Below are 20,616 nucleotides of genomic sequence, written 5' to 3'. Positions count from 1 at the left end.
TATACTTGCAAAGTGCTCACTCTGTAACTCAACTTTATCAACTGATTCAGTTACCTCCCTACCATCGGCATTCTTTAAAATCATTCTGCCATGTAAATTTTTCCTTTTACTTGCTAAATATCTAAAAAAACTGTTTAGGATTTTCTTTAGCTTGCATGGCCAATGTTCTTTCGTAATCCTTTTTTGCTTACCACACTCGTTACCCTTCTGGCCTGCGCTTTATACCGTTCATGTGCCCTGCCGGTCACCTTTCTCCTTAAATTCCCTCCATAGTTGTTTCTTTTTTTGCAGCTCAAGCTTAATGGTGTTATTCATCCATTTAACCCCTACTTGATTTATTATTCGGACTCTAGGTATACAGTCAGCCATTGCTTCATGCAAACACTTCTTAACTGCCTCCCATGCACTCTCAACTTCTAGTCCTTGCTGTTGTACATGCCATGGCACTGAACCAATCAAATTCCTAAGCTTGTCATACTTTCCAGCCTGATAATTCCACATGTACCCTGTCTTAATTGAAAATTCCACACCTCTAGCCACCTCCCAAGTCAAGACCCTATGATCACTCTCACCAATTGGTGGCAATGTGGTCATATTTGTTACAGCCAAATCCTCAGATGTAATTACTAGGTCAAGCACTCTCTCTGACCCCTAGTATTTTCCATTACATGCTGTCGCAGATAGTTATCCCGTAATAACCGCATAAAATCCAATTCCTTCCTCCCGTGTGTCCTCTCCTCTCTCCAATCAATGCGACCATAGTTGAAATCTCCCATAATAATTACCCTCCTTCCACTCATTTCTTCTATTTGCTTGTGCATACTGTCATCACCTGGTCTATAGCAGCACCCAATTGTATATTTAGTTCTGCTAGTTTCAATCTCACACCAAATGGCCTCAAATGTGCTCTTTTCTCTATCCTGCAATTCAACTTCTATTCTCCTTGGCTGTAGCTCATCAGCTATCATCAACAACTTGGCTGTAGCTATATCATCTACAGTCAGCCATGATTCACTAATACCAATAATGTGTTATTTGGAAGTGCCAACCATGGCCAAAAACTCTTCCTTCTTGTTCCTAATACTCCTAGCATTAGTGTACATGAATTTAAGACCCCCCCATTAGCCCCATCCCTACCTTGATGCCTTATATTAACTATCCCACTCTGATTTCTTGTCCTTATTCGCTTGGGCATATTATATTCATTCATACATTCAACTGCCTCCCTAAGGACTGTATATCTACCCCCCCCTTAATAAATCTAGTTTCCCTGAATTTGCACATCCACTACATTCAGCAACACTTTCTCAAGTCTCCTTACACCGTAACCATTCAAATGCAAGCCATCCATCTTATATTGATCCTTTCGCCCATCGAACTCACTCCACACATCCACAAATTCCACACCGCTCGTCATACATAACCAACGCATAAAGTCATTCGCAATTATGGCCCTCCTTTTAAACATTTCACTGTCATACCGTGGCAAAAGACTAATCATTCTAACTCTCTCTCTCTTTTCTTTTGCTACCTCAAACAATTCATTCAGGTCTTCTATCATTTCCATTTTATCTCCTTTCAAATCATTCATACTTGCCACAACAATCATTTCTTTCACCCTTTCCTTTTGCTGTCTAATAGACTCGGTTACATCCTTTATGGTCGCACCAGGTTGGTACGATTTTGTCAAATTCTCTACTAACACACCTCGTACTAACAAGTCTCCATACAGCACTCTATCCTTCATTTTGTTCATGTTCACACTCATATGCCTATTTTTCCTGTCATACTTATTATTATTGGCTGGTTCATTTAGTCTACTTTTGCTCATACGCTCTAGCTGCTGTTTTGCCCTTTGTATCGCACCATTCAACAATGCGATCTCACTCATTGCATCTATCTCATCTTTTTTATTCTATGTAAAACCATTAATACTATCATTCACACTTTCTACATTCACACTCTCACAATTCTCTGGTACAACCTCGTCGTTTCTTATCATATCCCTATTTTCTTCATTCTGAAGTTTGACAAAAATATCACACTCACGATCCGAAATACACTTCGATTCCTCATTCTCCCTACATTTTCTACACACATTCACTCCTTTATTATCATCTAACCACACTCCGACTGCACTCCGCAAAGCGTACATTTTGCAGATAGTACACTGAATTAGATAAGTACCAGATCGACATAATAGGGGTGACTGAAACAAAAAAGACAAACTGGTGAGATCTTTCTGAGCAATAAATACAAAATGTTATATTCAGGCAATGACAATCAGGGAAAAGAAAGAGTAGCCATAGTATTCAACACTAAATACGAGGCTAATCTTCTTGAATGGCAGTCAGTCTCATGTAGAGTAATGTGGGCAAATATGAGAATAGGGAACTGGACAATGAGACTTACTTGTGCCTCTGGTCCCACAGAAGATTCTACTAAGGTAGAAGTGGAAGAATTTTATGAGGCTTTAGAAAAAGCAACTGACACAATGAAAAAGGAAAAGTTGGTCCTTGTTGGGGATCTAAATAGCAGAGTAGGAAATGATTGTGAGACATACAAAAATATTTTGGGAAAATTTGGAGAAAAGAGCAAAGCTAATAATAATAATGGCAAATATCTGTTGGATTTCTGCTCAGGACATGGACTGGTTATTACTAACACCATGTTCCAACATAAAAATGTGCACAAATTCACATGGAGAGAAGAAGCTAGGAATGAAAAAAATCTAATTGACTATATTATTGTTTATAGTGATGTTTTCTCCCTGTTGCAGGACACCAGAGTGTACAGAGGATTTGAAATTGGAAGTGATCACTATTTAGTCTTGAGCAGGATAAAATTGAATTTCATATTGAAAAGAATAACATTTAAGAAAGTTTTAAAGCAAATAAAAGTTGAGCAGCTCTTAGATGTGAACTGTAGGCTAAAATACACAAAGATTATTGAAGAAAAATTGAAAGAGTTTGAGAACAGAAATCAAACCTTGGAGATTCAGTGGCAAACGTTGATTGATTGATTCTGCCAGAGAGGCATGTGGTGAGGTTGTGTGCAAGGATAAAAAAATCAGAACTCCCTGGTGGACACAGGAGCAGTGAAGGAAAAGAAGAAAGCATATCAAAAGTTCCTGGCAAATAAGTCAGCTTGTGCTCTTAGAGAATATAGAGACAAATGCACGAATGCCAAACACTGTGTAAAACTAGCTAAACAAAAGTCATGGGAGGACTTTTGGCTAGAGACTGCAGATATGAGAGTTCTGAGAAAGATTATAGGCATGAACAGATGGCATCAATGGCAATATCATATTAAAAACGAGGATATTAGGAAAGAACTTGACATTGTCAACATTCAGGAATGCGTTAGCAGAGCTAATCTTAAGTGGTATGGTCACTTAAACAGAATGGGCGAAGAAAGATTAGCAAAACAAGTGTTCTCTGCCAGGTTGGCAGCAAAACGACCCAGAGGAAGACCAAGATATAGGTGGATTGATATGGTACAAAGTGCCTTAGACGATAGAAATATAAGATCTGATAATGTTGGAGTCTTGACAAGTAACAGACTGATTTGGAGGAAAATTGTAGATAGGAAGTTAGTAATGATGTAATTTTTTTCATGTAGTACTATCATATCCTGTACACCCCTTGAGGGTACATGGCAGGAATTTGATGATGATGATGATGATGACCACTTCTAAATTGCAAATTATTTCCTACTTTCTCTGTATTTGGCTCTGTTTTTACATATGTTTAAGAGATTAATTATATATATCACTGAAGCCTTGCTTTGCAAAATATTTAGCTGAGCATAATTTGAATTGTTTAAAACTCTCGTTTTATGTTAGACATTCATCCCTGGCAGAGGTGTACTTTTTTTAAATGAAATGGTTATCACTGGATGTTGCTGTGCAGAATGGGTAAAAACTTCCTCTTCCCTTAAAATAAAAACTGTTAAAACTAATATACCAATTGTCCACCTTGATAGTATTTTACCTACTGTATAAAATATTGTATAATACTATTTTACAAAATTTTTTTACTAGCCCTAGATAGTGACGAGGATGAGCCATTACGGAAACCTGAAATGGGTCCTGGACTTTTGGGGGCTACTGGGCCTATGCCTCCAATGCCTGGGGGTCCAGGAATGATTGGGCCAATGCCTGGTATGATGCCACCTGTGCATGGAATGCCCTTTCCACCAGGCATGCCAGGTCCCCACCACATGGGTCCTGTGCCTCCTTTAGGAATAGGCTCCATGGGACACATGCCACCAATTGGTATGTTGAAATACATATTATGTATTTAAACTTAGTTTAGAATATTGCATCTAAACATTAATTTCGAACATGTCTCAGAGCTTTTTTTTTTATTGTAAATATTAAATAACTAATTTTTAATATTTAAACCAATCATTTCATTAATTTTAGATGTTTATTTCTCTTTGATTTAATGAACATATTGTTTCATATTATGTAATATTTTGGAATTCACATCATTACTACAAAATAAGTAAATAATTATTTTAATATCTTAATTTCCATTAACTTTTTTCAAATCTTATGCAAAAGAATAGATCACCTGTTTTTTTGTTTTTTTTATTAAAGACATCCCAAGCTCGGGCATGAACAAAGGTGGGACATTTTATATAGTTCTTCGTATACTTTTTTTTTTTTTTTTTTTTTCTCTCTCTTTGTTAGACTGCATCCTCTTTCAAAGTTAACATTCTGTGATAGTAATGTTGCCCTGAGCATATAAGGCAACTGATTGCTGCACATGTAGGATTTGGAGCCCAGATTTTAAAAACTGACAATAAATGAATAAATAAATTAAAACTATTCTGTCAGCAGTAAAAAAAAATTGTACCGACTCGATTAACATTAATATTTAATATACAAAACATTAATTGCTACAAATTCCTACTTTGAATTACAATATATCAACAGTTGCTTATGTTCATCTGGAACTATAAGAAGTTAACCTTCCTTCAAATTTCTTTTTATATTATGTACATCAGTGTTGAGCAAATTGAGCATTTGATTTCATTAAAATTTTTTATTTATTTTTATAGTATACTTCATTAAAAAAAAAGTCATTTATAGCCTAATGTTTTTATATAATTTAAGCATAAATATTTTTTAATTACTGGGTAAAGTTTTTCCTCCTTCCTTGTCTTCTCCATAATGTGTTAGATTTAATGGTTTGTCACATCTGATTCATCAAGGGGTATGAATGTTTGTTGATTGTCCTACTAACCAATCACCATATGTACTACTGTAGATCCTTGCACAGTATGATCTGTGATGTGTTTGCACCATAAAAAATATAAAAAAAAATCTGTCTCGTCTAAGTAATGGCATCCTATAAACTTGATTATAGGAAAGTTACTTTATCCTATGTTAGGATGTCTTCTTAGGCTGGTTTATCTATTTTGCAGGAGGAGGGATTACCCTTGTCAAGGTTCATGGTTAGCAAGGTAAGGTCTTGCTAACCCGATAGCAGTGGTGATATTAATTGAGCCACCCTAGGCTTTTTAACTATTTTGTGAATGAATTTTCCAGTCCTGCACTGTTTCTATGGAGTACTTTGAATAATATGGAAGTTTGGTTAAAAAAAAAATTGTAGTTTAATTTTTATACTTTTTGAAGATTTTGGGCTTTTACTGTTTGTAATAGTGTGCTTAAAATGACATTAGTTCTATGGGATGTAGGCCAGGTCTTTTTTTTTTGTAGTTTACTATAATACTTGTCTATATGTATAATAATACATGTCTAATATATATCTAATAATATTATTACATGTCTAATATGTCTGACATTTACCCTCAAGGGGTGTACAGGATATGATAGTACTACATGAAATTTTACATCATTACTAACTTCCTACCTACAATTTTCTGCCAAATTAATCTGTTACCTGTCAAAGCTACAACGTTATCAGATCTTATATTTATATATCTATCTTCTAAGGCACTTTTTACCGTATCAATCCACTTATGTCTTGGTCTTCCTCTGGGTCTTTTTCCTGCCAACCTGGCAGAGAACACTTGTTTTGCTAATCTTTCCTCATCCATTCTAAGTGACCATATCACCTGAGATTAGCTCTGTTCACACATTCCTGGATGATGACAATGTCAAGTTCTTTCCTAATATCCTTGCTTTTAATATGATATTGCCAATGATGCCATCTGTTCACGCCTCCAATCTTTCTCAGGACTCTAATATCTGCGGTTTCTAGTCTTTGGTCAAGTGTTTTACTTCTGACCCAGCTCTCAGATCCTTAAGTTAAAATTAGCTTGAATGCTGTCTTTTATATAGCTAATTTAGTGTTTTGGCTAATTTTTCTTATTCCATATAAATTTATTCAGTTGACTTCCTACCATACCAGCTTTGTTGATTCTGTTGTCTATTTCCATATTTAATTTACCATCTTCACTAAAAATCGTGCCTAAGTAACTGAAATGTTTTACTTGTTCTATAGTTCTCCTTCACAATGCAGCTGATATTTTCAATGCTTCTGCCTATTTTCATTATCTTTGTCTTGTTATTGCTGACCTTCATGCCATATCTATTACAACGGTTGTTCAATGTCTATATTATACGTGTATTAAATATAACAGTATTACATGATATTTTGAAAGGTATGATATCATGAAAATTAGGCAGTTAAAAGATGGAGCCTACAAAAACAGTTTTTAATTTTGTCACCTAATTTCAGTAATATTGAGATTAGGTGACAGAAGCCATATCCAGTTTCAAAGTTACCAGATTATCTAAAGTAGGGATTATCAACCTTTTTAAGCTCTGGACACTTAAAATGAGGAAACAGTACTGGGTACTCTCTTCCACCACCATCCTGCCATCTTTTTATAAAGCAATCAACAAAGATAAATTTATCTTTGTTGATTGCTTTAGATCGAGCAAGATAAATTTATGTTGTTCATAAATAAACAAAAGGATCATTGTAATTTTGTTTTTATTGAAAAGGAACAAAAATGTTTTAAACAAATAAATTGTGAAAAATAGATTTTAATGGGATCCTTGGAGTTGCGTATCATCGACAAGTCCTTCGTAGTTGGGAATTAAGATGATGATGCAGCTCACAAACAATCGTCAAGATGTTAATCCTTTAGTTGCGATCTGTGTTTAGATTTTATGATGATCATGGTGAAAAAAAATGACTCGCACAAGAATGTTGATCCAAAAAAAGACATCTTGTATGCACAACTTTTTAAAGCAGGAAATCTTTCTCTATCCACCAACCTCCAAAAGTTTTCATTACTTATATGACTTTAATGTGATATCATTCCTGGAAGCTAAAATTTCCAATTCTGCTTCTGTTGTTGCATTGTTAAAGTTTGTAATGAGTTCAGCAATTTCGATCACACTTAAGTCTGTAAAAGGGGTTTAAATAAAAAGAAAAACAATATTATTGGTTCATGGTGTTGAACTGCTAAAATCTCTTGTCAAACTCTTCCTGAAGCACTAAGCGATTTAACAAACAATTCTGGGACAAACTCTGTTGTCAATCATTTTCTTCAGATTGGAAAACGATTGAGAGATTTCTGCTCCAAATGATATTCACAAAGTTAGCTTCTCTTTGAATGATCTGATCGAACTTATCATCATCGCAATGTGTTTATCCTTTCCTTTGAGTTCCAAGTTTAGAGAATTTAATTTTTCAATGACATCCAATGCTCCCAAATCTATTAACCAAAAAGTATCATTTAATTGCTCATAGTTCTGTCCTTTGGAACTGAGAAATTCTTTTATCCCTTCAATCGAACTCACTCTTTAAATTACTTCATCTTTGCTTAGCTAACAAACTTCTGAATGAAGAATAAGATCTTTTTTAAGAATTTATGAAGAATAAAATATTTTCTACCACATCATCTCACTGCATCTTAAGTTTTTCACAGTAATTACTCCAGACATCCCTGCCTCTGATTGTTTTTCTTTAATGTTTATTTTTCTGATTGAAATTTAAAAAACAATAAAATAAAATTACAAATAATGTGACAGAAATATTTAAGGGTTGCTTAGATAAACAAAAGGAGATTTCTACAAACTTTATAATGAATATATATAAAGAATTGAAGGGTCTGAACATCACGTGGTGTTCCCTATTACATTTGACAGCAAATTAATGAGACTATGGGAATGATCAGTTTGATATAGTGAATTTCCTTTATCATAACATTGTAGGTGACTTTGTTCAGGATTCATGTTATACCATTATATATTTCTGGAAATAAAGCACTTAATCAAAGATTAGACCAGAGATATGTGAATTCTGAGGAAAATCATGGGCCTGAACAGATAGTATCAATGGCTCAATCATATTAAAAATTAATACATTAGGAAGGAACTTAGCATTCAAGAATGTGTGAGCATTAAATCTAATGGATGGAAAGATTAAGCAAAACAGGTGCTTGATGCCAAGGTGGCAAGAAAGAGACCACCCAGAGGTGGATTGATTTAGAAGTACCTTTAGAAGAAATAACAAAATGTAGATATAACAATGTTGAAATGCTGACAATTAATAGACTAATTTGGAGGAAATTTTTTAATAGGAGATTAATAATAATTTAAACTTAATTATGTAATGCTGTCATGGTAACCTGAACATCCCTTGAAAGTACATATCAGTAAATTGATTATTGTTCATTTTTAGCACATTTTAATACATTGTTATAGTGCGTATTTTATAATAATGTTTGCTGTATGAGAGTTATTTGAATGCTGAATGAATGGGGACAGTTTGGAACTTACTGACCAAACTCTTCTGTATTGATTAAAGCTAGACGGACATTGCCCACAAGGATCTGAAACTCATCATAGTTGGAAAATGCTTCATTTTAATCATTTATAATCTGATTTTCAGTTTCGAATTTCCTGCAAAAACATGCATAACAAGAACAATGAAACAGCAGCGATTTATCACTTTAATCTATAATAAAAATCAAATGCTCAACATTTTCAATGCTGTGTACTACGAGATGTTTAGTTTCTCTTAAACTTCTTGTAGAAAATCCATTTTAAAAATGTAAATGTTGTTAAATCAAAAAGGGCAGTTTAACAAATGTGCATGCTGATAGAAATTTGTGTGTGCAGTTGTTTATATGCTAAGCATTTTTTAAAAAATCAAAATTAGTGTAAATTTACAATTTGTTGCTTTTTTTTAAGTGATAACTTTTTCAAAATTAGGCATTCAGTTTAAACATTCATTATAATCTCTGTATTTTTTTATTTATAGGCATTGCTCCGCCATTCATGGGACCAGGGTAAAGTTTTTATTACTCCTTTAGTGATAGTCAACTCTCACTATAGGGAACTAATAAGGACCACATCGTTTATAGCGAATTTCTTATAGCATATCATTATTCTTTTGAGATTTTATTCAGCATCTTGTAATAATTTGCTATAGCGAGAGTTGACTACACTTTTAAAATATTTGAATTGTAAATAGTTAAAGCATGATCCTCTTGTGCTGAAATATTAAATGCTATAAGTATTCATTTTGGGCTTTGATATGATGTGGCTAATATAATTTTTGCTACAAAGAATGTGAAAATGTTATTAATATACTTAAACAAGCATGATACATTCTTCTGGGTTATTTTTAATTCATATACTGTAATTTACAGTAACACAATAATTAACACGAAATAAACTGACAATTTCCATTTTTTAATTTTAATAATGCATGTTAACACAGTATAGCAGTACATTCAACTGTCACTCTAGGAAACTCGGGAATCACAGGAATAATTTGCTGCAGTAACTTTTTTTTTTTTATTGTAGCATTGTATTTGTGGAGTTTTGCTCAGAAATATTTCACTAGTTTGGTATACTGAGTATGTAAAAATGACTTTCTATGGTAAGAGTAGATTGGAGTTAGTACCTTTATTATTCTAAATAACATATCTTTCAGATATAAGAAAGTTAATCTCAATAGGAAAGTGCCACTTGAAACTTTGTCATACTTAGTCGAATAAAAATTTGTCATACAAATTTTTATTCGAAAATGTGATAACTAATTAAGTTTGCATTCTCACCCTAGGCTTGAGAATATTTGGGCTGGAATTCTGTGCAGATAGTCTCTTACCTGTTGCATGTGGGATAACTGCAGTACTATATGATGAACTTACTAACACATAAATTAAGTAAATTTGTGAAGATCTGGAGGAGGGTGAAAAAAGCATATGAGAAGTTGTGAAGAGAAAATATGTTCTGAATGCTGCAGTTTTATGGGATAAATAGAACATTATACAGAGCTATATACACTATATTGTCTTTAAGTTGTTAGTAGCTAGAATTGAAATCTAGGAAGATAGGTGTAAAATCATGTATAAGACAAAGATGCATAGTTCTCCACAGTTGTTCACCATCTATATGGATCTCATTATGAAAGTGACATCAAACTTTAGCTGTTTGCTTTATGCAGATGTTGTACTCGTAAACAAATCAAGTGTAAGTCTACGGGACTCTCTAACTAAATTGAATAACAGTCGTAACAAATTTGGCATGAAAATCAGCAATGGACTAAAACTTTGAAAATAGGCAGGAAAATGGGAAGCTTCTACTGCATTCTCATTGGAGGACCTATAAAACAAGTAAAATATTTCAGCTATTTAGGCATTGGCTTTTAGTAAAAATGGCAAATTAAATAAGAAAATAGACAACAGAATAAGGAAAGCTAGTATGGTGGGAAGCCAGTTGAATAAATTTATGTGCAATAAGAGAGAAACTAGGTAGAATATAAACTAAGTGTATAAGACATTGTTCAAACCAATTTTAACTTATGGTCTGAGAAATGGGTTAGAAATAAAGGAGCCAAACTATAACTGGACACTACACGTATGAAAGTTCTGAGCAAACTTAGGAATTTGAACAGATTGCTTCAATGTGTCATTAAAAATGAAAGTAAAGAAGGAACCTGAACATTGCTGGCATTCAGGAAGGTGTGAGCATGAATAATCTATGTTATGGATTATTCATTATAACATAAGTTTCTCCCTGCTTAAGTGCTGGGAAAAACTTATGTTAAAGGCTTAATGGAGTGAAACAGCACTGAGAAAGGATTAATCTCATATTGTACTTGCTGATTATCTCAGTGACTGGGACGAAATATTGGAAGAATCAAGTATTATTTATAATCCTTTCTCAGTGCTGTTTCACCCAGCCTCTAACATGAGTTCAGAAGCCATATTGCAAAAGTCACTAAAATAACTCGTGTGTTCTTTAGTAACGAGATACTTCTACAAATAAAGTTACCATCATACCTTGTTTATAAGGCTTTGATCTGCCCTATTTTGACTACTGCACACAGATCTTATCACCTAGGTTCATTGGAGATGTAGAAAAGGTGTAAAGGATCCAGAGGTGGGTGACCAAGTTAGTGGTAGATTTATAGGATGCTCCTTTTGAGGATAGATTGCAGATTTGTGTATTATAGAAATTGGCAGATAGGAAGAAAAGTGGGGGAGGGGATATGGTAGGGATATAAGTTACTTTTAAAGGTTTTTAAAGGATTGATACAGATGAAATTTTTCAGTATGACTAGTATGTAGAGAACTAGGGGTTATCCCTGGAAATAGAGTTTAGTTAGCAGGGAAGTGAGAGATTTTTCACTTGAAGATTAGTGAATGAGTTGCCAGAGTCATTTGTGAGTGTTGTGACAGCGAATGAGTTCAAAGCAAAATGACAGTTATTATTATTACATGGCACCTCCAGGGAGTTCAATGACTCATTGAGGGAGGGCACCTACTCTACCACTCTCTACCTACCCCACTCAATTCACCAACCAACCATAATCATTATCTACACCAACACCATCTACTGCCCAGTACCACCACTAGTATTTTCACAGACAATCACAAACATCCATGCCCACAGCGGGATTCGAATCCACAGCCTTTTGACTGGAGAGCAAATATGCTAGCCCTCGGCCAACCAGGGCAGAAATTTTGTAAATGAAGATTACTAATTTGGTTTCCAGAATGTGTGGACATCCTGCGATGAGTTTGACTCCATGGTGGTGTCCATAATAATAACAAACTCGATATTAAAATTAGCTCTTTGCTTTGTGCAGATGATGATGTACTCCTGAACACATCCAGTGCAAGTCTCCACGATTATCTAACTAAATCGAATAACAGTTGTTACAAATTTGGCATGAAAATCAGCAAATAAAATATTTCAGCTATTTAGGCACAGTTTTCTAAAGATGGCAAATTAAATTTGGAAATAGACTATAGAATAAGCAAATCTGGTATGGTGGGAAGAGCCAGTTGGATAAATTTATATGGAAACTACTAGCAATATAGAAGACTTGTGTTCAAACCAGTTTTAAGTTATGGATCCGAGAGCTATGTTAGAAACAAAGCACTTGATCAAAGACTAGACAACAGATATAGCTCTGAGAAAAATTAGGAGAGCGAAGAGATGGTATCAATGGCAGAACACATTAAAAGATATTAGAAAGGAACTCAACATTCAACAATGTGTAAGCAGAGCTAATTGAACGTGGCATGATCACTTAAATAGAATGTGTGGGAAAAGTTGGCAAAACAGACGTTTGGTGCCTTTCTGTTGATGGAAAGAGACCATCCACAGAAAGGCCAAGATCTAGGTAGGTTGATTTGGTCAGGAAGTGCCTTAGATGCATGAAATGTTAGATATGACAATATTGGAGTGATAACAAGTAATAGACTAATTGGGGGGAATTTCTTAATATGAAGTTAATAATCATATTGCTAGTATCATAGCCTGAACATCGCTTGAGGGTACATATCAGGAAATTAACACAACAGATGTTTGGATTATAAAACCATATGTTTAATACATATATGTACAAATTAACAAATTACAATTAAACCTATGGTCTTATAATCCAAATATCTGTTGTGTTAATATAGTTAATAAAGATCAAATATAACTTTTCAACGTAAATATCAGGAAATCGATAACACTTGCTGTTTAGATGTGGAAAACATGATTCGTTATAACATTCTTCAGCTAATTAAATTCAGATAACTGGTATGTAACAACTTCTTTAACAGTTTCAAATATTAATGAAACAGTTGTTCAAATAGTGCAGTCTATACCATTTTTTATACAGGTATTATATTTTTAGAGGGACCTGTGGCATAGTATAATTATTAAAAAACAACACGTAAGTCCACAGTAATAACTTTAATTAATAAATAAGGTAGATATTTCGTACTAAAAATATCTACCTTATTTATTAATTAAAAGTTATTACTGTGGACTTACGTGTTGTTTTTTAATAGGTATTATATTTGATGGTGAGTGTAGTTATATTGCAGCAATTACGATGTTTATCTTGTGAATAATGTTTCTCTTTTATAGTGGTTTACCTCCTACATCAATGCCTATGGTTGGTCCCATGGTTGGTCCTCCACCAGTGCCTAATACTACTGTTATGCCATTATCATCTCAGCCAATTCCAAATATGACACCGACATCAACAACACAGGCTCCAAGTAAACCGCTCTTTCCTGCAGTAGCTGGACAGGTATGTTAAAATGAAACGCTGATTTCAAAAATTTGGATGAAATTTATTAATATGAGGTTAATAATAATGTAGACTTAATTGTATTGCTAGTATAGAAGCTTGATCACCTAACAAATTATAACAAACTGATTTCTAAAAAAAAGTTTTTTTATGTGGGTTCGAGATACTATAGAAATTCTCCACTGAATAGTAATGAAAGAACATCCAACTCATACTTAGTTTGCTTTGTGTATTCAGATTGTCTTACTCTTTCACAGTGTATATCATTTTATCATGTTGCTAGCATTGTGCAAACTTTGTGTGGGGAAGGGACTATTTAATACTGGCATAAGTTAAGTCGATGTCGGCAAATATCAGAATGGAAAACTGGACAGTGAGATTTATTTGTGCCTATGGTTCCACAGAAGGTTCTACTAAGGTAGAAGTGGAGGAATTTTTTGACGCTTTAGAGAAAGCAACTACCACACTGAAAAAGGAAAAGTTGGTCCTTGTTGAGGATCTAAATAGCAGAGTAAGAAATGATTGTCAAACATGCAAAAATATTTTGGGAAATATTAGCAAAGCTAATAATAATGGCTGTTGGATTTCTGCTCAGGACATGAACTGGTTATTACTAACACCATGTTCCAACATAAAAATGTACACAAATTCACATGGATATATGGAATAAGAAAAGTCTTATTGACTGTTATTGTTGATAGCGATGTTGTCTCCCTGGTGCAGGACACTAGAGTACAGAGGATTTGAAATTGGAAATCATCACCATTTAGTCTTCAGCAGGATAAAATTGAATTTCATATTGAAAAGAACATGTAAGAAACTTTAAAGAAAATGAAGTTGAGCAGCTCTCAGATGTGAACTGCAGACTAAAATACACGAACATTATTCAAGAAAATATGAAAGAGTTTGAGAACAGAAATCAGACCTTGGAGATTCACTGACAAGCCCTGGAGAAAACATTGATTGATTTAGCCAGAGCCATGTGGCAAGGTTGTCTACAAGGATTACTGCGTTATCTGAAACATACTCTTTTTTCTCAGTGGGCAAGAACCGAAGATGATTAACAAGATTCTTAATACACCTCCAATAGTCCCTTTATATAAACAAGATTTCAAGAATGCAATCGCGTTATCTTACATCAAGAATGTTACAAAGTTGCAATGTTGCTTCATGATTTTGTGTGTGTGTGTGTTACTCCTGCCTATGGTTGAATTAATCAGGTTTTTTCTTCATCAGCCACTGAGTCTCCAAAGTATGTTTTCTGGTTTTCAGATTCTTTTTTTTTTTCTTGGATATTATTTGTACTGTGCAACCATAGATGTGAGACCCCTCGACATTTCTGCGCATGGTAGAAGGTGAATCCATTCCAATAATAGGGTAATTGAGGCGTTTCGTTTGATAAGTGTTTATTATTATATGTAGGAAAATTAACTTTTCTTTTATGAAAATTCTAGTTTTTAATGTGGTAACTATTTTGCTTGTATCACAGTTGGAAAATTTTACATGCTTTTGCATGTTGGTGACGAATTTGTACGTCGCCTTATTTCTTTCTCCCCCTTCAACATGAATTGACTCTTCTTGGCACATTGCCAACTGAGGTTCTCATATCTGTGGTTGGACAGTATATTGTCTAGTGTACCACTGAAATCTGCTTAACTTGACAATGTGATATTCCATTTCATCTTGCTCAACTAAATTGTGATAACTTCCTATTTCGTATCCCTTGTATACACTTGGATTCTAAACCAATATGAAAATACTATCATCGACAACCTAGTTAGAGACTATTATTCCTTGCGTCTTCTGTCTGAATTTAAACAAAAATAAACAAATGCTTATTTTTGTTTAAATGTGGTGTTAGTATATATCTAGTCCATGTCCTGAATAGAAATCCAGCAGGTACTTACCATTATTATTAACTTTGATCTTTTCTCAAAACATTTCTGTGTGCCTAGTATTCATTTCCTACTCTGCTTAGATCACCAACAATGATCCTCTTTTTCTTTGTCAGTAGCCTTCTCTAATAACTCAAAAAAATTCCTCCACATTTTGTTTAGTACAACCTTAAAGTGGGATCATTAGCATATGATAGTTATTGGTTAATTGTATATGAATTTCAAAACTGAATTTGGGATTTAACATTGACCAAACAGTCTTAGAGAATATTTCTGATCCCTCAGTAAGCTACAATTCTCCATACATGACCATTGAAAGTATACTGTAAAGCAGTGTTTCTCAACCTGTGGTCCGTGACGATGGGACAGGGGGTCCGCAGGCAGACAAATTAATTAAATATATATTTTTTCATTATCCAAACAAAACAAATTAAAACTGAATAAGTGAAAATTATTGAAATCGAATAGGGACTAAAAAAAACCAATGAATAGCGTCAGAATGTTCAAAGGCAGAAGATAAACTATATTGTTGTTCGCTTCACTCCTCTTTTATTATTCGTGGAGGAAGTTCAGATCGCTATTCTTAGGTATTTTCCATAATGTAAAAACACATTTCCTAGGAAATGTATGCTGTTATTACATTATGGAGGGAGGAAATGTGTTTTTACATTATGGAAAATACCTAAGAATAGCGATCTGAACTTCCTCCACTTCTGCCACGAGTTGCCCGGTACTGTACTACGTACTAGGATCACTTGCATTGGCTAACGCTAGTGTCGCCGATACTTTATAGTTTACTATAATCGGCAAGAAACTCTCCGATTCCGATCTTTGAGTTTCTTATTCGGTTTTAAAACTATGCGGGATTTAATATCCCCTTAATTTAAGTAAAGTTTTTTTATTTCTTTATAAAAAAGTCACCGATTTTCTTTTGCTTCTTGGAAGCTAAACTTTTTTCGAATGCTTCTTGGAGCTGCATTAACAATAAAATTTTGTGGAAATATCGTAAGCACATTCTATACACATAAAACTGTCAGCTGCCTCTTCATGTTTTACTTTTTTTTCTTCGAGTTCTTCATGGTCATCATCGTCTTCTAATTCATTCAGTAGCGTCATGTTTATAATTTCAGCATCTGATTTGATTTCGAATTCACTTTCGGTTCTACCTGTAATGCATTCCGTAACATCTGTTTGTGAAATATCAACATCTGGATTTATATTTTTAACCAAATTATGCACATTCTGAATTTCCTCTTTTTGTGTATATTTGTGATTCATGCTGACAATACAGTACATACTGTACGGTATAAAAATGCAAACGTGAACACACAATAAATCAAAATAGGCCTCCAATATAACCGTGCAATTGACAGTATGAAAAAAATACTGTACTGTAATAATAATAAAATAAAAATAATAGTACACAAAATAATAATACATAATAAATAAAACTTTTTTCTTTCAAATCGCGGTTCGGATTAGCGAGATACCACTGTACTTTGTTTCCCAATCCAACTTCTAAGTCTCCTTTCTTATATCCACTCAAAATATTCAAACCTTGGTTTTCCAGCAGGTGTGCTAAGGCATTCTAAGAAATGAATTCAACATATCATATTTGACTAAAACTAACTTTAGTACTTGTCCTATGCTGCAAAAGCCATTTAAAGGTTCTAAATCTCTTAATTGGCCAAATGTTTTGCAGCACAAGTATTTGTCTCAACAAGTTATGTGCTCATGCCACTGCTTTTTCCCTTGCAAAGCTGCTAGGCTGACCTTCTGATCCTTCCTACTTATCCTTTAGGAATCCCCCCCCCCTCTAAACAGAAATTTTCATCTAATTCTGCAGGTGATTGACAATGCCCATCCCAAAAAAAATTTAACGTAAGTCAATCTAACTGTTGCTGTCATTCTATAATAATCTTAAATGGAGGGGGGGGATATATCTTTTACTGGAAGCCTTTGTTTCAGCTTGAGGAGGGAAAAAAAGACATTTATTGCTATTTCGGTTTCTGTTCTACTGCCTTTAATCTGTATTTTTCGGGTACTGCTTTTGTTTGAAGAGCCAGAACTGAGCCTTCAAGTTATGTTCCATTTGCTATAGTGTGCTAGCAATGTTACATTTTAGTGGTATATACTGCTTATATACTTAAATGACATACATTTTGGGATGTTGCTTAGTTTTTTTTTTAAATGTTTGCATTTCTTGTGCATTTTGGTTTTGATTTATATTTTCTCACTTGCCTTGCAAAAAAAATAGATTTGGAAATAAAAGAACATCCAGAAATATTCATATGTTGGCATTATCAGATTAATGGGAAGCTGGTAGGCAAAAACTCTAATCAATGGTCAAAATTGCAATAGTAGTTATATCATTGTTCATGGTATGAGCTGTATTAAAGTCATCGATCCCATCCTGTCTTGTCTGTCATAGCACCGTTGCTAACTGCATTTTACAAATTGATAACTTCTAAAAGTGGTATCTCGTAATGTTTATTGTGGGTGGTTGTATTGTGAAAGAACTATTATTATATGACATGAGTGTTATTTCCACTTTGCCATTACTGGAAAACAAGTAAATGTCAGCACATTGAGTAACAGCTATGTCCACTTCTGGGTTAGAATTTCACATTAGCTGTCGAAGAGCAAGTTGACTATGTTGAAATTGCATTTGTCTTTTTATTTATAGACGCCTGCAACATCATCAACCCCAGTTGGTGCTGATTTCAAACCTCTAAGTTCATCATATAAGCCAACATTTCCTGCATACAGTGGTGCAAATGCCATGGGCAATCCAGGAGGTAAGTGTTCATGATATAATATTGAAATTTTTTATTGGCATTTCCATCATCTGAGGGAAATATTAGCATTTCCACCATCTGAGGAAAAATGAGCTTTTTAGTTAATTTTTGAAGTATTGGGATAGGTAATGCTTTATTGCCATTATTTTTTTCTTCATTTCTTTAATGTATATAGTCTGCCAAAATGTGAATAAGGAAAATATTTTCTGCTCATTTTCCTTAATCTCCAGGGGACTGAATACACTTTATACACCATCTGTTGAATCCTCCAGGTTGTGAATATGCTACTTTATACTTGTGCTCCTGCATTTTGTCGTTATTGTAAGTGTTTTTCATTCAAATTAATCATTAAACAGAAATCTTAACAGCAGGTACTAAGGAGCTGATTACTTCTGTACAACCTGTAAGTACTTATAGTGCATTAAATCAGTTATCCTTCCAGTTAAAAATCAGCCAAATGTAAGTGCCTACTATGCAAAGCAAAGATGGTGGCAACAAAAGCCAATGAGAACAAGCACCCATGTCTTGCCAGCGCAGCACCGTTGATTGCTGACAAACTCGCAAAGTGCCACAGCTGTAAAACTGATGTCACTTTTTTTTTTTTTTAAGTATATTGTGCAAGTTCTGTTGCCACTGGCTACACACTTCCTATGCAAAAGTAGATGAATCGGCATGCAAGCTATTTATCGACCTCAACCAACCTTTTTTCTGTTCGCTGTGCCTCTCTTCTGTAAAACAGCTCTGAACATAGGCAGACAAGTCAAAAACCTCAAACAGCACATGAATGCTATGAACAAAACTTTCCTCCAAAATACGAGCACTGGAAGCTAAGCTCGAACTAATTGACGATCATTATCACAACACAAGTTCACCCTTGCTTGTGAATGAACTTCACAACCTAATTGCATCAAAAGCACACGACTCACAGGAGGCCAAAAAACAAAAAATTCAATTCTGTTATTGTGAACTTTCCAATGGAAAATAGAAAATCGCTAAAAGAAGACATCATCAAATTAGCAGAAGAACGCAAGATTGATTCTAAAAATATTGTCAGGTGCCATCGTTTCAGACCCATAAATAAAAGAATGGGCAGTACGAACTTTCCATGACTCATAAAAGTGACTTGTGACATGCCAACAAGCACATCTAAATTAATAACAGCAGTCAACAACAAATTCAAAGACCCTCACCAATCATTCATATGTGCTAGATCAGAAGTAACATTTGCCCAGAGAGAACAAATTCGTTAACTTCGAAAACAATTAGAAGAAAAACGGCAAAATGGGGAGGAAAAAATTGATCATAGTCTACAAACCAGCTAAATCAAGTGATGCCACTAATAGCCATCATGGATACCAGTATGCAGGCAATGGATAGGAAATGGTGCCCTTGCGGTCAAATATATATGCCTCACAGAACCTTGCATATCCACTTCACCAAAATCTGTGGCCTAAACTCCAGCCTTAATAGTGTCCACTACCATCTTCAGTCTACCAAACCCCGCCTACTCTTTCTGGCAGAAACTGAACACCCCCCCCCCCCTCCGCATAGCACTATTCATCTCAACCTTCCAAACTACTCACTCTTTGACTCCTTTCGGCTTAAGTCTGTCATACATCCCCTCTAACATACCTTGCCAGAGAACACCCAACCTAGAATCATCCAAGTTTTGGCCTTCTTTGTTGAAAATATCCCTTCCTCACTCAGTCAAATTCATTCGCTCCCCTAATGCAACCAACCACTCTGAGCTCTTTAATTTCTTCTCCTTAAAAAATTAATTTTCTCCAGTCCACTTTCCTAACAGTGAAATCATCCTCCTAGGAGATTTTAATGTCCACAACACCAACTTGGCTTTCTTCTTCCAGTTGTACAGATCTTGCAGGCAGAGATGCTGAAACATTTACCATCACTAGTGACCTTACACAACTTGTTCAGATGTCATTCAGGATACTAGATAACCTGAACCACTCCCCAAACACCCTAGATCTCTTCCTCACCAACAACCCCTCCAAATACACAGTGAATGTAGTGGGCTCCCCATAAATACTTAACCCTCTCATGGGGGGGTAAGTATTTATGGCTGTAGATCCGTGTGTTCACGGGTTGGTTTGCCTGCTTGCGGGATGATAAACACCAGATAAACTGCGGGAAAAAAACCTACTGCCCGTGCCCAAGACCGACTTACTTGGCTATGGCTGATGAAGATCCTCAAATTCCTTATGTCTTTGACGGAAATCGATCCTGGGACACTCCTTCCCCAGTCATATGGTTGCAAAGTGCACATCCCATCTGTTACCGATTCTCGCCCACACACACTCTTTCGCATCAATAATTCCCCCCCACTCAGTACTAAGCCCATTGGAACACATGCTGCTGCTCAACATCCCT

At 34.8% G+C, this 20,616-nt stretch overlaps 1 protein-coding gene across 1 annotated transcript in view; it reads left to right on the top strand.

The window, feature by feature from the left end:
• The window catches only part of BuGZ (Bub3 interacting GLEBS and Zinc finger domain protein), a 102,313-nt gene that overhangs the window by 56,000 nt on the left and 25,697 nt on the right, over positions 1–20,616 (top strand). Inside the window, exons 4-7 of the mRNA XM_090415489.1 lie at positions 4,043–4,276; positions 9,252–9,279; positions 13,370–13,535; positions 18,117–18,228. Of these exons, the coding sequence (XP_090271615.1) occupies positions 4,043–4,276; positions 9,252–9,279; positions 13,370–13,535; positions 18,117–18,228 (540 nt within the window). The remainder of the gene's footprint in view (positions 1–4,042; positions 4,277–9,251; positions 9,280–13,369; positions 13,536–18,116; positions 18,229–20,616) is intronic.

This window comes from Typopeltis vanoorti, chromosome 3 (genome assembly GCF_054136105.1).
Source record: "Typopeltis vanoorti isolate ZY-2024b chromosome 3, IOZ_Tvanoo_1.0, whole genome shotgun sequence".
NCBI lineage: Eukaryota > Metazoa > Arthropoda > Arachnida > Uropygi > Thelyphonidae > Typopeltis > Typopeltis vanoorti.
The sequence above is the reverse complement of the archived record's forward strand: the minus strand, read 5'-3'. Positions and strand labels throughout refer to the sequence as shown.